Below are 15,609 nucleotides of genomic sequence, written 5' to 3' on the forward strand. Positions count from 1 at the left end.
AAAGGTGGATAAGCAGCCCTGAAAAGGGCTTTGCAGACCTACACATCACAGTTGCTAGCACTCCTGAACACTCCATACATCCCTGTTGTTCCATCTACAAGCTATAAATATCAAAATCCTCTGGCAAAATCTCTTATCTCTCAACAGGACATTAGCATAAAAGCTAGAGAATATTTCAGTGCAGATAATAACTCACATTTGCATAAGGCTCCAATGTTGCCCCCAAAATCGAGACTTTCATTTTTGACTTTGTATACTCAGTATCATAGAACACAATAAAATTTTATTGTTTGAGAAGTAGCATTTTACAAATCAGACAACTGAGGCTTAGAAAATGTGAGTGACTTGTCCATGATCATATCACTCTGGCTGGTGACAGGGGGGACAAAGAACAGCAGGGTTGGAATAACAACGACTTCTTCAATATCTAAGAGTCTAACCGTTACTTAATTCTGCATAGTTCATCTAAAACCTGAAAGCCACCAAAAATGGGCTGAAGAAGAAGGCATTACTTCTATCCTACTTCAAGAAAGGATGCAGTGTGTCAGCATTCGGCCAGCTTCCATGTGTTTTTTATCTTCCCATGCAGACAGGCTGGCAAGAAACAAGCATTAATAGGACAGTCGCTGTGTGCCAGGTACTGTTCCACCAGATATCAGGCAGAGACTATAGGGGCAATGATGAAGAAGCGGCCCTGGTCTGTGGGTTCATCACAGTAACAGGGCTTACAGACTTATGGGCCGTGTTGCATTTGTGATGAGGAAGAGCCAGCAGAAAAGTTTAGCTGGGCAGCTGGGTCAGCAGTGGTCAGTGTTAGATATGAAGAGGAGTTCAAATCCGATATCAGATTTTGCCAACTGTGTAACACTATTTGAGGTCACTCCTTTACAACAAGTTACTTTCCAGCAAAAGTTTCCTATGCAAGATTATGTGTGGGAGCCTCTCTAGGCCCGTGGGGAAAAGAGGAACAGGGACAGTAGGGAAATGGAAACCTTGAATCAGTACTTCTCCTTTTTCCAACTGCCCCCTGACCTTTCTTGGGCTTCATGGCGCCACCTCATTTTAGCGGAACTGGGGGACTCATGAACTCTACTGTGGGTTTTAATGCTCAGGTTATCTGGAGAATAGAACTAAACCTAAAATTATAACCCATTTTATGCCTTTAAGGCAAGGAAGACCAACAGGAAGGAGTGGGAGCAGGTGATTCTCTCCAGCTAGTATGTGTCTATTTGCTCTTCAGGCTCAGGGCTCCCTCCTTGGTCTGAGACATGATCAGCTTAAACCTAACAGTTTGGGGTCATAGGATTATAGATTTACAGCTGCAAATGGACATGAAGATCATTGAGTCCAAGATACTCATTTTAAAGATAAGGAAACTGAGGCTCAAAGGGAAAGTGATTCATTCAAGATCACCCATTAAGTAAATAGAAGAGGCCAGAATTTGAACCTCAGTTTTCTAAATTTCAACAGAGATTATTCTTGGTTATTCATTGTCTCTTCTTCGTAGACAAAGACAATCTATCTGATTTACTCTTAGTAAATTAACCATGATTCATGTATATGTGCTTTTTAAATAATATTGTTTTCTGATTATATTCTGATTATACACATAATATCATAGCACCTCCTAGAAGAGATCTAGAACCACTCAAAGGAATATATATACAGACACATGTCTAAAGGGTAGGCAGCCAAAAAATGATCAATAATGATGGAGAAGCACAAAAAGAGGGGTAGGGAGTAAATAATTTAAAAAATGAAGAATGATTTGGGACCAGAGTGGAACAAAAGAGAGTAAACTGGATTGCCTTTTGGAAATCAATAAGCTCTTTTAATGATCCCAAACTTCCAATGGAAGCAATCTTTTCCTCTCCTATCATTGTTGATGATATTGTTTCGTTGAGACACGGTATGCTACAGTATCTGAAGAATTAAAAATGAGTATCCTAAAAAAGAACAATGGCAAGGCCCACTGGTGGTTGTAACTAATGTAACAAAGAACAGGTGTAAAGGATGTCCTTAATGAAATGGATAAGAAAAAGAGAATTACTGGTCAGAGTGGAAGGGATGACAGGTATAAAGTCCGTATTCCACTGGTACTCTTGTGATATCAGAAGAAATTAAAAAGAGTCACAAACCCACTGTAGTGAATGGTTAAAGAGAAATGAAGACAAAAAGAATGGATAAGCTGAAATGAGGTGCAATATGATGCACACTGTCTTGAATTGATAGGAACACGGATCCATATGAGGATAGACAGCAGCAACTCACATATATTCCATTCCTCTCTTTGGTCCATAGCATGCATTTGGGTTAGGCTGAAGAGCCAAGGTGTGTTTGGGACTAGATGTTGAGTCTTTGACCAAAAAAACAGGCATCTCCCCACTTTCTTAGGAAATGTCACCAAGTGTTTACAGAATCTGAATCTGTGACCTTGATCTCATCAGCTCTCAGGCACCAATGCATGCAGCTCTGTTCTAAAGAATGGAAACGCTTTGAAATAAGTTGAGGTCAGTCTAGGAAAATTTGAATGAAGAGAGAAGTAAACAGTTTTGAAGGAAGAGACATCAGAGAATGATACAGAAGAGGAGGATTAAAAAGTCAGAAGGCTTGATGGGCCAGAGAAAAAAATGACAATAATGAGTCAATATACCAGTACTTATGTAATAAAGCTAAAGTAGTCTTTAGGAAAATTTTTTTATCTCTAAATAATTCCAATAACAAAAGAAAGGGGGAGAAAACAGATCAATGAATTGGGTAACTAAAAGAAAATTAGAAAAGCAATTGAAAAACTCAAATCAAAAAACCCCAATTAAATACCAAAATAGAGATTTTGAAACTCAAGATATGAACAAAATTGAAAACAAAAAGTTTAAAAAACATTAAAATGAACAAAACTCAACTAAGAGAGTTTTTTAAAGAAATTCTATTCAAAATAATGATAGAATATATAAAATAATTAGGAACTTATTTACAGGACTCATATACAATTAGGAAATATTCTATAAAAATATTTAGAAAAATATTTGTTGTCCATGGGAAAGCAGTGATGATATAATACAACTGAGAATCCAGGGGGCCCTGGAACCCTTTTAACAGTCTAGCAGTTTTCAACAAGTCAGCATGGATCTAGGGTTAAGTGTCATCTGCAGACAGCACAGGGTCATAGGCCCATAGAAGCCAAGGGGATGTAGCAGCTTTATTTCCGTTTTCTGTTTATGGGGGGGAAACTAAAAAGATTCTTAGAGAGTCCATCAATAAGAACAGGATTAAGAGCATTCAGCAATGAACAGCATGGACCAAGAAGACATGGATAGAGAAGAACAAGAAGAAGACATGGAAGGCCAACAAAACCAAGAAGCTCACTTCAGTGCACTTAGCCAACGTATCTTCCTATGGCCCCAAGGTGAGCCTGCCAAACCCCCTGCCCTCAGCATTAGTTGACCTTCCATTTCATTTTCCCTCAGACCTCTTCTAAACAAAACTTAGTTCAACTTATCTCACTATGGCTCCTTTGGCTATTAAAATCTTCATTTTCAGTTTAACCTGGATGTATTTTTCATTCATTCATTCATTTATAGGTTGCCTATATTAGAGCATATACTCCTAGAGAGTAGGGACTGTTTTTGCTTTTTTCTTTAACCCTAGAACCTAACACAGTTCCTGGTACATAGTGAGTCCTTAATACATACTTATTGACTGTTTGACTTGTATCTAGACATTTAGTCAGGGATAGGGGATGAGTGGGTTATATGGAACCAGAGGACCAGTCTTACCTTTCTCCCTAGGGACCACTTCTGCATGGCACAAGGGTAGTCAGAAACCTCAGTCTGTGGTTTATTCCTTAAGGTCTGTCAGCCAAAAAGCATGTAAAGCATTAGTCACTGGTGGCAGAAGAAGAAAGACCTCTTTTAGAAAGTTGGATTTGAGCTAAATCTTGAAGGAAGCCAAAGAATCTGAGAAGCATAGAGATTTACAGGGCAGAAGTACAGCGTCAAAGTCTGGAAATAATAGTGTCATGTATGAGGAACTACAAGGAAACCAAGGTAGATCTATGTCATAGTGTATGTACCATCTCCCCTTGCCCAACCCCATCACCTTGCATTTGCTTCATATGTATTTGTGTGTACACCAATTCATGACAACATAAATTTCTCAAAGGCAAGGATTTCTATTTTTCCTTCAGGCTCTATCCATATCCCTCACCCAAAATACAGAGCCTATTAAGAATTATCTTCATTAAATTCTTAAAACTATGTAATATACAACCATCTGGAACATAGAAGATGAACACTGAGAATGGATAAAACATTTCCTTGAGATCTCTTCTGACTAGATACTATTTTCTCACGCTGACTTTGGATTCAGAAACAAGGATCTGCTGTACCAGTTGTCATCTTGGCCTCCATCTCTCTTTTCAGTCTAAGGCAGCAGTAGCAGTCTGAATACCACATAATAATGTAGCATAATTCTTGTGGCCTTTGATAAATGCCTCCCACAGAAAACTCCAAGAGTATGAATATAAGGCATAATAATTGATCTGTCCAGTTAGAAGTAAAGATCAATAAAAGATCCCATTCAGATCCTGAGTCTTTTCTCTTGGTTTCCAAGTCTGGTTTTTTTTCCTAACCTCCAAAAACCTAAGACCCAATTCTTTCTTTTAAAGGTTCCTGACAATTGCATAAATCTTGCCAGTCTTAAAAATTTTAGAATGTGGAATTATTAGTTTTTGACATGCTTTTTGTTGCTTTCATTTAGTCTTTGACTTCCATTATTATTGTCACTTTGGATTCTATCAATTTCTGTATCATTTGGCCACATTTTCTTTATTAGTTTTCAGCATTTGTTTCTTCTCTATGTCCTAGAGAATTGTGTATATGTATGTGTGTGAAAGTCTCATATTTGTTTTGTTAATTTATTCATTTTTGTCTATTTTCTATTTAATTCTATTCTATTTCTACTCAAATTCCCTCCTCCTCCCCCCTCTCCTCATCCATTACAAAGGAAAAACAAAATCCATTATAAATATGTAATCATGCAAAACAAATTCTTGCATTAGCCATGTCCAAAAAAGAAAGGAAAGCTTCAGCCTTCACTCTGAGTCCATCAGCTATCTAGATGTAGATAGTATGTTTAATCATGATTTTTTAAAATTGAAATTAGTCATTGTGCTAATTGGAGTTCCCGAGTCTTCCAAATATTATTATCTTTATAATATTTTATAAATTGTTCTCCTGGTTCTGCTTATTCATTTTGCATCAGTTCACACAAGCCTTCCCTTCATCATTTCTTACAAAATAAGAGTATCCTGTCAATGTGGAATTTTTGTACACATTAGTCTTTTTCCTCTGTCTTTGATCTCTTTAGGGCATAGGACTAATATTAGGTCAAAAGACATGCATAATTTAATAGCTTTGGGGCCATAGTTCCAAATTGCTTTCTAGAATGTTCAGATCAGTTTACATCTCCATCAGCAGGGCATCAAAGACTCTATTTCCCCATGGTCTCTTTAAGCATGTCATTTTCTTTTAGTCAACTCAGTCAATCTAATCTGATCGGTGTGAAATGGTATCTTAGAGTTGTTTTAATTTGCATTTTTCTATTTGTGACTTAGACCATTTCTTTTTCACATTACTATTGATAGCTTGAATTTCTTCTTTTAAATAAAACCTATCCATATCCTTTGACCTTTTATCAACTGGAGAAAGGCTCTTATTTTGATAAATTTAACTTAGTTCACTACATTATCTGTGAAATGAGACCTTTATCAAAGAAACTTGTTGCAAAGCTCCCTCCCCAATATTTTGCTTCTAATTTTAGCTGTATTGGTTATGTTTATGCAAAACCTTTTTGATTTTTTTTTTTTATTGTGGCTGAGGCAATTGGGAATCAGTGACTTGCTCAGGGTCACACAGCTAGGAAGTGTTGAGTATCTGAAATCAAATTTGAAATCAGGTTCTCCCGACTTCAGGGCTGGTATTCTATCCACTACGCCACCTAGCTGCCCCCTTTTGATTTTAAATTATAAAAATTGTCCATTTTGTTGCCCCAGGAAACTCTCATTTGATTATGAACTGTTCTTCTCTTCATAGATCTGACAGGTAATTTCTTTTATGATCCTCTGATGTACTTATTTTGAGCTTATCTTAGTATATTATATTAGTCTATATCTAATTCCTACCAAATTGTTTACCTGTTTTCACAATAGTTTTTGTCAATTAATATGTTCTTACCCTGGGATTGTCAGGTTATTAAATACTATTTTACTATGTTCATTTGCTTCTGTGTTGACTAATTAATCGATTCTATTGATTAACCTATGTCTTACCCAGGACCAAACTGTTTTGATAATTACAGCTTTGTAGTATAGTTTGAAGGCTGGTACTATTAGGTCCCCCTTTTTCCTTTTTGTTTTTCATTGTCCTTTAATATTCTTGACCTTTGGTCTCTCTAGTTGAGTTTAATTTTTAGCTCCACAAATAAATCCTTTAGTAGTTTGATATATTGTATTGGCTCATGAGCTCGAGCAATTAATATTCCTCTAACTGTTTAAATCTGCATTTATTTACATAAAGAGGGGTTTATAATTTTAACTATAATAAAATATAATTTCCTTATAGTTCCTAAGTGTTTCTTGAAAGTTAGACTTATAAGTACTTTATACTACCCGCAGTTTTTTAATAGAATTTCTTTTTATTCTAGTTGTGTTTTATTGTTAATATATATAAAGGCTGAAAATACTGCAATTTTGCTAAAGTTAAGCTCTATTAATTTGCATAAAGTAAATTATATTTTTCTAAAATCATTTTTCAATATTCCACATAATTTTGTAACTTTTCTTTCATTTTAATTAGAACAGGCTAAAATCTTATGTTGAATTCATCTATTAACTTTAAAAAAAATCTAGTTTCTTTTATAATTCATTAATCTTTTTCTTCTGTGGTTGTTAGTCATTTCTAACTCTTCATGACACTATGGACCAAACTGTCCATGAGGTTTTCTTTTGGCAAAGGAACTGCAATAGTTCACCAATTTTTTCCTTCAGTGAATTAAAACAAACAGAAGCCACACAGTTAGTCTGAAATGAGATTTGAAGTAGGGTTTTTTCGCCTCCAGGCTCAGCTCTCTAATCAATGAGCCATCTAATTGCCTCCATCTTTTCCTTTAAAATTTAAATTACATTGTTAGGGCAAGATAAATAAATGTTGACATATTAATAATCAATGGTTCCTTATAATTTCATTACCATGTTTTTCTCTGTTAATGGATTTTTAATCTAAAGTTATTTTTATGAAATTATTTCAATTTTTATTGACTTTTATTATCTTCTTCCATTTTGCTGATAATAGACCTCTCATTAGGGATGCCACCCTATTTTTCTTTAGTAATTTGTCCTTCATCTCTATCATCTTCATTTCTTGTAGTGTTTATTATACTATCTTGTGCTAGAAGTAATTTTTTTAGGACTCAGTTTATGTTTTTGCTCTTTTTTGTCTTCTCAGCACTTAGTTCAATGCTTGACACATAACAAATGCTTTTTGATTGGATTTCCTTTCGGTATCTTGTCTTCAAAGTGTTCTACTCTACAATATTTGTTAGTCAACTTGGGGGTTTCCTTTTTTGCTGGATTTTCCAGAGAAGAAAACTGACCTTTATGGCAGTTATATGTGAAATATTTAAATCTTTTAGACATTGATCTTATCTTTCAGGGTTGTTCTCCAAGAAAGAAGTACCTTCATTCTTCAGGAAGCCAAAGATGGTCAGAGGCAGCATGATATTTCTGGCTGTGTTCTCCTTCCTTATGATCCTCATTCTGTGTAAGTTTTCCTGCAGTCCCAAAGCATATTTCACACTGACTTTAATTTTTAAAATCCAGACCTCCTCTTCATCTCCAATGTGTCTCAGGATAGACTTCTTTCTGGTTTTCTGGGTCCATGGGCAAACAAGGCTGTCCCAAGTTCCCAGACCCAACTCTAGTACCTCAGGAAATTTGTATAATGCCCATCACCAGGAAATCCAATATAGTCTCACAGGTCAGGGGTCTTACCTCATCTCTACAGCAGCCAGGCTATGTTCCCGTATTAACCCTTACCTCTTTAAGTGGAGTTGTTTCTTTTCCCCTCTTGCCCCCAACTCTCTCCCACATTTCAGAGTTTTAAGGGTTCTAATGTCGGAAATATCAAGTTTGCAGGATCCAAGATCTCCAGAGTAGTAGACTCCAGAATCTAACTCAGTCAGTCAACAAGCACGTATTATATGCCCTATGCTAAGCATTGGTGAGATAAGAGGCAAAAATATTGTCCCTACCTTCAAGATCATATTTTAGTAGATGAGATAAAATGAAAATAATAAAAGACATATATACCAGATATACTGTAGATGGAAAGGAATAGAAGGAAAAGCTCTGGGGGCGGGCAGAAAAGAATTGGAGACATGGGGTTGTGCAACAATGACACCCAATGGCCATTATTGGAGTCAAATATTGGCGAGTAGCTGCCTCACTGAGATTCAACAGGAGGAGTGACCTCTGGTCACCTTTGAATCACCAGAAGCCCTGGAGATACTATCCGATCAGGTCAGTATATGGGCATGAAAACTGCGTCGGACACAGGCTGTGTGGCCTGTTAGCCTGGTGATTCAGTGGACACCATCCAACAGGGTGGACAAAGTTTCAGGATCTGGGGAAGACAGGAAGACAGCACATCTTCATTTATAGAAAGGTTCTAAACCATCCCAGATGCTCAAAGGTTATTCATACACCTGTCCTAGGCATCCTATATGACATTTGTAGTTTCTGTAGAGGCTCAGGTTCAGCACACAATCAGCTGTTTCAAAAGAACTGGCTCTGAAGATGTGGTACACTGTCATCAGGTGAAAGAAAAAGTATCTCAGTCACAACAACAGACTTATAAGTCACATTTGGGAGTCCTAAGAATGAATTATTAGTAAACACATACTATGTGTCAGGCATGGAGTTAAGGGCTAGGGACATAAACTCAAGCAAGTAAGGCAGTTTCTTACCTCAAAGACATTATGTTTCACTCTCTAATAACAAAGGTGAGAAAAGAAAGGAGAGGGATTGTACGCCATGTGTAGCCTGACTTAAATGACCCCAGTAATGTGGGATCACCTGGGTGCTGGGCACAAGGAGATAAAGGCTCGCCTATCAAAGCCTGGGGTTCCAGGGGAAGAGTCCAACTTCTCTTGGTTGTTGTGATTCTTCTCAGGGGTGTCCCTTTTCCAACCTCATGATCTTTTGCTACTTCCTCCAGATCCCCAAATGCTCAGCAAGGTAACAGATATTCAGACTTCCATCCAGACGCTGACTGAAATTTTGGAGACGGCTCGTCCTCAAGCCCAGATGATGAGTTCTTGTTTGGGAAATGTCAATGCTGAGATCCAGATGTTAAAAAAAGATCTCCAAAATGTCAGTTCTGAGAGCCAAAGGGCAAACAGCAATCTAAAGAATGCCAGTGATGAGGTCCAGATATTAAAAAGGAGACTGGAAAATGCTAGTGTTCAGACCCAGATGACAAACAGCAACTTGAAGAGTGCCAGTGATGAAATAAAAAAATTAAAGGAATCTTTGGAAAACACAAATACTTTCCATTCTGAGGCCCAGAGGTTAAGTAGTGGTTTGGAGAAAGCAAATGGAGAAATACAGACGATAATGGAAAGCCTGGTAAACACCAGTAGCCTAAAAGTTGAAGTCCAAAGCTTAAAAGAGCAACTGGAGAATCTCACAGCACAACAGCAGCAGCAAAGCCATCAGAGTGAGTAACAGGGACAACGGCTTTTATCACTCATGCTTCTGGTCATAGGATTTAGAGATGACAGGGACTTTCTCTGAGATCATTCGCTCCTTTGTTGCACAGATTAGGAACCTGAGGCCAGACCTGTTATTCTGCCATTAAAGATTCATCCCTTTGGTTTGTTAAAACTCAAATATCTTTGGGAGGTAGCTCATCCTACAGAGAAATGGCCAACACACTCAGCCATGAATCAAAAGCCATATTTTTGTCATGGAAAAAAGCATCCCATCAATAGTTATGGCAGGTGGGCAGAGTTCAGAGACTCAGGTCCCAGGCCTAATTACCTTGGATCTTGGGCAGCTCACAATCTTTCTTACCTTACTCAGTTTCCTTACCTACAAGACACAAATTCCAGCCCTGTTGACCTCCCAAGTGCTGAGGAACAAGTAAGGACACAGATTCAAAAGTCCCTTAGAAAATGTTTGAGATTAGCCCTTTACCCCACCACGGCTCCACCCGGCCAATCATGTGGCTGCCTAGAATGTCAGCCCTCAGGGAGGGTGGCAAAACCAGTTTATGCCTTTTCAGAAGTTCTAATTCCCTTTATTATCCTGATCCTTCTGCTCCTAGGTTCTCTTCTGCAGCTAGTCGTCCAAGGCTGGTACTTCTACAAGGGGAAGGCATACTACTTTTCAGAGACTCAAAAGACTTGGGATGAGGCTGAGGAGTTCTGTGTGGCCCATAATTCTCATCTGGCCTCAGTGACCTCAGATGACGAACAGGTCTGTGTTCTCCCCAAGGACCCTAAAGAGTAATGGTGACAGAATAGGAATTGGAGGGGAGGGGGAGAGAGTAAGAAACAGGACAGAGAACCACTTGTGCCTTAGGAAATATGGTGACAGACAGTCAAAGTAGGGAGACAAGACTCACCCAAATGAGGTAAAGGAATCAATTAATCAGAAACATGTAATGCTTTCAAAATCCAAGGCCCTTAGAATACAAAAATAAAAGCAAAATGGCCCCTGACCTTGAGGAGTTTACATTAAGTTGGGGGAAATAATACATATCTAGGTAAAACAGAGTGATTTTAGTGAGGGAGAAAAAGACCAATGATAAAATGTCAAATGTCTTCCCCCACTTCAAATGAATTAGTTGCTGAGGTTAGCCCGGAAAAAAAGCAAGGCATCTTAAATGCAGAGGAGAGGGAGAGCATTCCAGGTACCTGAACAGTCAGTACCAAGGACAGAGACTTCTCAGGCCTTAATTCATGCTCTCCTTCAATTATCTTTGTGCCAAATTTATTCACTCCTTGAGAGCCATGATTGTTTGGTTTTAGGGTTTGATTATACTAGTATAGAGAGAGCTTAATATTTGGGGGCTCAAGTGAATTTATTATCCTAATAGCGCTGCCATAGCCTGGGCATGTTATGTCATTATCTTATGAAAGACAAGAGTATTACTATTCACTATGTAATCACAAGCAACAGAATTCATAATGATATTTCTCCTTTTCATGCTGTGAAGGACCTAACGGATTTTTGGAAGAGGGGCATGTTGCCTGTGCACCAGTGGTCACTCAGGGGAACAAATTATAGAGAACCAAGTGATGTAATCAGCTTAGACCAAGATGAAAAGGGCAGGTGTGAATAGAGCTTGAGTTCTAAGAGTGAAGGGGAAATCAGGAAAGCATCATGGGAGAGAAATAGAAAAAGAGCAAAGGAGCTAGAAAGATTGACAGAGACAAAGAGACATAGACAGAAACAGAAAGGTGGGAAGTGCAAGGTGGGAAGGTGGGAGAGTGAGAAGAATGAACAGATGAACAGACATTTCCTCCTTTTGTCCTTAGAGGCTAGTCTTGGGCAATGGAAAATCTCACCCATTAGACACATATGTCCATGACAATCCCGTTCTCTGCTAATTCTCCTCTATAGGAATTTCTGAGTAAGAGGACAAATGGAGTGTATCATTGGATTGGGCTGACTGACAAAGACACTGAAGGAACCTGGTACTGGGTGGATGGGACTCCGTATAATGAGAACAAAGTGTAAGTGAGATGACTCTCTCTCCCCTGCTCCAGAGCTTCCCAGTTTTTCCATCCCAAAGCCAGGTCAGGGAGATCTAAATCCCAGAGTTAGAAGAGAGAAGCTATCTAAATCAACACAGGGTTGGACAAGAAGCCTTTATTAAGAAGCATTTATTAAGTGCCTACTACATGATGGCACATATTAAGTGCCTACTAGCAAAGAGGTAGGTGGCTCGGTAGATGAGAGCTAGGTCTGGGGTCAAGAAAACCCGAGTTCAACTCTAAATCAGACATTGGCTGTGGGACTCTGTGCAACTCATTCCAGTTTCTTTGCCTCAGTTTGCTCATCTATAAAATGAGCAAAAGAAAATGGCAAACCACTCCAGTATCTTTACCAAGAAAACTCCACGAACAGTGTGGACCAAGGGGTCACAGTGAGACACGATTGAACAGCAACAATATACTGGACACTGTGCTAGGCAATGCAGATGCAAGGACAGAAATGAAAGTTCCTGCCCTCGAGGAGTTGATGTTCTAGAGGGAGAGAACACATGTAAATACATGAACAGAAACAAAGCACATACAACACAATATGAACATGTACTAAGGCAGAGAGAGAAGAGCCTGGCCTTGGGCCTAGAAGGTAAAGGCCCTTTGTTGCTCAATCATGCCCAACTCATCCTGACCCCATTTGAGGGGTCTTCTTAGCAAATGTACTGGTGTGGTTGGCCTCTCCAGCTACCCAACAGCGAAGGCCCCTTGGACAGCAATCCACTGATAAATGCTGTCAGTGGGGAGTAGTTCTGGATCCTTTCCAGGACACGGTCTTCCAGGAGGCAGCCTACAAAATGCTGGTTGGACAGGAAGGATTGAGGACTTCAGCAGAATCACTTCGGGAGGGAGTTGTCTCTAACCCTGGATTGCTGTTCTCATTCTATAAAGTGCAGAAACTTTTCTGTCATTTATCATGTCAAATTTTAAGCTAAAAGGCACTTGAAGGATTATCTGGTCCAACCTCTTTATTCTACAGTGCAGGCAACTGAGGCCTGCTGCAATCTCTTCCCCTTGTTGCCCAACTCTTCATGAAGCTTCCTCCCAATCCACAGTCATAACAGACCTTCCTCAAACCTCAAATAGTATTTTGTTGGGAAACTCTTGAGATGTTCTTAAAAGAGGGCCAAAGTGGGAAAGGACCTGAAAAGTCACCTGCTCCTATTCCTCTTGTTATACAGATGAAGAGACAGAGGAAGGTCAGGCAGATGGCTAAAGGGAGAGTAGTATTCTGGACGTCGTTCAGGGCAGTAACCTCCCCCTCACACAAGCCGTCTTTCTAACAGGCTCTATTACAGTTAATCATTGGCATTTGTTTAGCCTCAATGTGTGTGTCATCAAAAAAGTGAGGCAATGGGCTCAGAGATAAAGTGACTTGTCCAGGGTCTCATAGTAATGATCAGTTTGGGATTTGGCCCCAGGTCATCCTGGTTTTGAGCTCAGCAGCCCAGCTTGGTCCACTGTAGGAAAGATGTCCACAAGGACATACAGATTACTCATGGCCTGGGGCTGTTCTTCTCAACAGGTTTTGGAATAACAACCAGCCGGACAACTGGCCATATGGGAAGGGCCTGAGTGAGGACTGTGTCCACACTGAGGTGAAGTGGAATGACATGCTCTGTGACAAACCTTATCCCTGGATATGTAAGAGAGTGACGGGCCTACCTGAGCAGCGCCCATAGCCCTGGGCAGGCTCTCCATCTGCCCCCATCCTGCCTTCACAGAGCCATGAAAGATCCAGGGACACTTCAGACTCTGCTTCTTCCATCCATACCTAGATCTCCTTCCTTCTCAGCACCAGACACTGGTCTGAATTCCCCCATCCTCTGAGATCCAGTGTCCTGGGGCAATTTCTAGGGCTATTTTGACCACATGGGACTCTCCCTGCTCTGAGCCTCAAGCTGTTGGTCAGCACCTCACATGGCTCCCTAATGGAGACCAGGCCCAGCTCCACTTTAATCCCCAGCCATCTTCTTGAAGGCTTCCTCCTTACATAGGCCTCCAATTCTTTCCAGCTGTTATAAACCATTGCTACTAAAAGAAGGATGTCAAACTGCCCCCTATAATGCTCTATTCATCCTATATCTTTCCAAACTAAAATCTCTTAACTTGGCCACCACTCCATATTAGTGAGACTTCTCCTTGTCAAAATGTAGGACAGTCCGCTCTTTTGTATCCCCATATCTAAGCACAGTGTTGGGCACATAGAACCCTTTAATAAATGCATTTCATTCTTTGATATTGTGGCACTTATAAACAATCACAATATCTTCTCTGCTTAAAGACAATGCGACACAGTTTAAAAAAAACAACTATAAAATACCTGAATTCAAGTCTAGCCCAATAAGTTGTATGACCTTGGAGCAAGCCACCTTATCACAATAAGCCTCAGATTTCCCATTTGAATAATGTGTTTTAAAAGAGTAGTTATCATTAGAAAAAAGATAACAGGTAGTTTTGGCTCCTGAGTTTAAGAAGTCTAGAAGACATTTTGAGATATGTAATAAGAGAATATGTAATAAGTAGGGACATGAGACTGAAGGTCAGCAGTGAGGTTAAGGAAAAGTAGATTTGAGAATCATCAGCAGAGATAACAATTAAATCCATGAGATGACCAAGGATAATATTATCAGGAAAGGGCCTGGAGGTGAGGCATGAAATGGTCAAATATCCAAAAAAGAGACAACATGGATCAGACAGACAGAAGGACACTTCAGTTATCACAGAAACCTGGGGAGAAATACACAGAAGAGGAGGCAGAGAAGTCACCGCTTAGATTTGGCCTTTAAGAGGTCATTAGCTACTGGAGTGGCAGTTTCAGCTGAATTCGGTAAGAAGCCAGACTGTAGAGTTAACAAGAGGGGGAAAGAGGGAAGATGGCCTTCTCAGAGTTTACCACAAAGGACATATGGGGTGATTTCTAGGGGGAATACACAGAAAGAGTGAGTTTTGTCTTTATTTTTCAGGATGGAGGAGATGCAGGCAGTAAGGTAGCAGCCAGTTAACAGTAAAGGGGTGAAGACTAATGGAAGAGGACCTATGGTGATCTTTTAGGCAGGATGGAATGGAATGGCACTGCTTATGTAAGGAAAATGGTCCCCCCTCAAGTGAGGGCAGAAGACATCTGGGCTAGGGGGTCCACTGCCACTCCAGTTAAAGGCAAATCCGAGAGGGGACTTCTCTGCCTCCTCTTCCGTGTATTTCTCCCCAGGTTTCTGTGGTCACTGAAGTCTCCTTCTGTCTGTCTGAGCCACGCTTGTCTTTTTTGCAGTCCCCTCTGCCAATGGTCTCGGTTCTTTTGAGTAAGAACTATCTCAAACGGATGAAAAGATGTGAAAAAGCTGCTGGGTAAATGGAGTAGTGAGTTAATTTAGGGAAGTACAAGGTGGGAGTGGACAGACTGCAGAGCCTGGAGTTGGGAGGACTCACCTCCCTGAGCTCCAATCCAGCCCAGGTTACCTCAGTTTCTCCTTCTGTAAAACGAGCCGGAGGAGGAAGTGCCAACCACTATCCCCGCCAAGAAAACCCCAAAGAATCAGTGAACGCCTAAGATTACTACATGAAGCTAGGATTGTTTCATTGTTGCCCAGCGAGGTAACAAACGATTCTTTTCCTGACTTTATCCAGTTTCTGTCTCAGCGCATGCGTGCGAGTAGAACGGGATCTCCCAGAGAGCAGAGGCGGGGCTTTAGCGCTTCCTATACTCCCAGAGCAGGAGGCGCCTAATGAATGCTTATAGGGCCACAGCCCCTTCCCTTCCGCTTCCCGCCCACGCGCCTCCCT

The 15,609-nt window shown here is 40.0% G+C and overlaps 1 protein-coding gene across 1 annotated transcript; it reads left to right on the forward strand.

Moving 5' to 3' along the window:
* Positions 1–3,164: 3,164 nt before the first annotated feature.
* Positions 3,165–13,544, forward strand: LOC105749211 (C-type lectin domain family 4 member F-like). Its single transcript, XM_023495589.2, has 6 exons — positions 3,165–3,406; positions 7,710–7,817; positions 9,273–9,773; positions 10,383–10,534; positions 11,684–11,796; positions 13,352–13,544. The coding sequence occupies exons 1-6, from the start codon at positions 3,286–3,288 to the stop codon at positions 13,506–13,508; spliced, it is 1,152 nt and encodes a 383-aa protein (XP_023351357.1). The 5' UTR covers positions 3,165–3,285; the 3' UTR covers positions 13,509–13,544.
* The last annotated feature ends 2,065 nt before the right edge of the window (positions 13,545–15,609 follow it).

This window comes from Sarcophilus harrisii, chromosome 2 (assembly GCF_902635505.1).
Source record: "Sarcophilus harrisii chromosome 2, mSarHar1.11, whole genome shotgun sequence".
Classification (NCBI taxonomy): Eukaryota; Metazoa; Chordata; class Mammalia; order Dasyuromorphia; family Dasyuridae; genus Sarcophilus; species Sarcophilus harrisii.

What these genes read in the sequence shown, in the direction of transcription:
- LOC105749211 (XM_023495589.2), top strand. Translation starts at nt 3,286, where the DNA reads ATGAACAGCATGGACCAAGAAGACATGGATAGAGAAGAACAAGAAGAA. An exon ending in TATCTTCCTATGGCCCCAAG is followed by an intron (nt 3,407 to 7,709) that starts GTGAGCCTGCCA and finishes CTTATCTTTCAG; the next exon opens with GGTTGTTCTCCAAGAAAGAA. An exon ending in GCAGCAGCAAAGCCATCAGA is followed by an intron (nt 9,774 to 10,382) that starts GTGAGTAACAGG and finishes TTCTGCTCCTAG; the next exon opens with GTTCTCTTCTGCAGCTAGTC.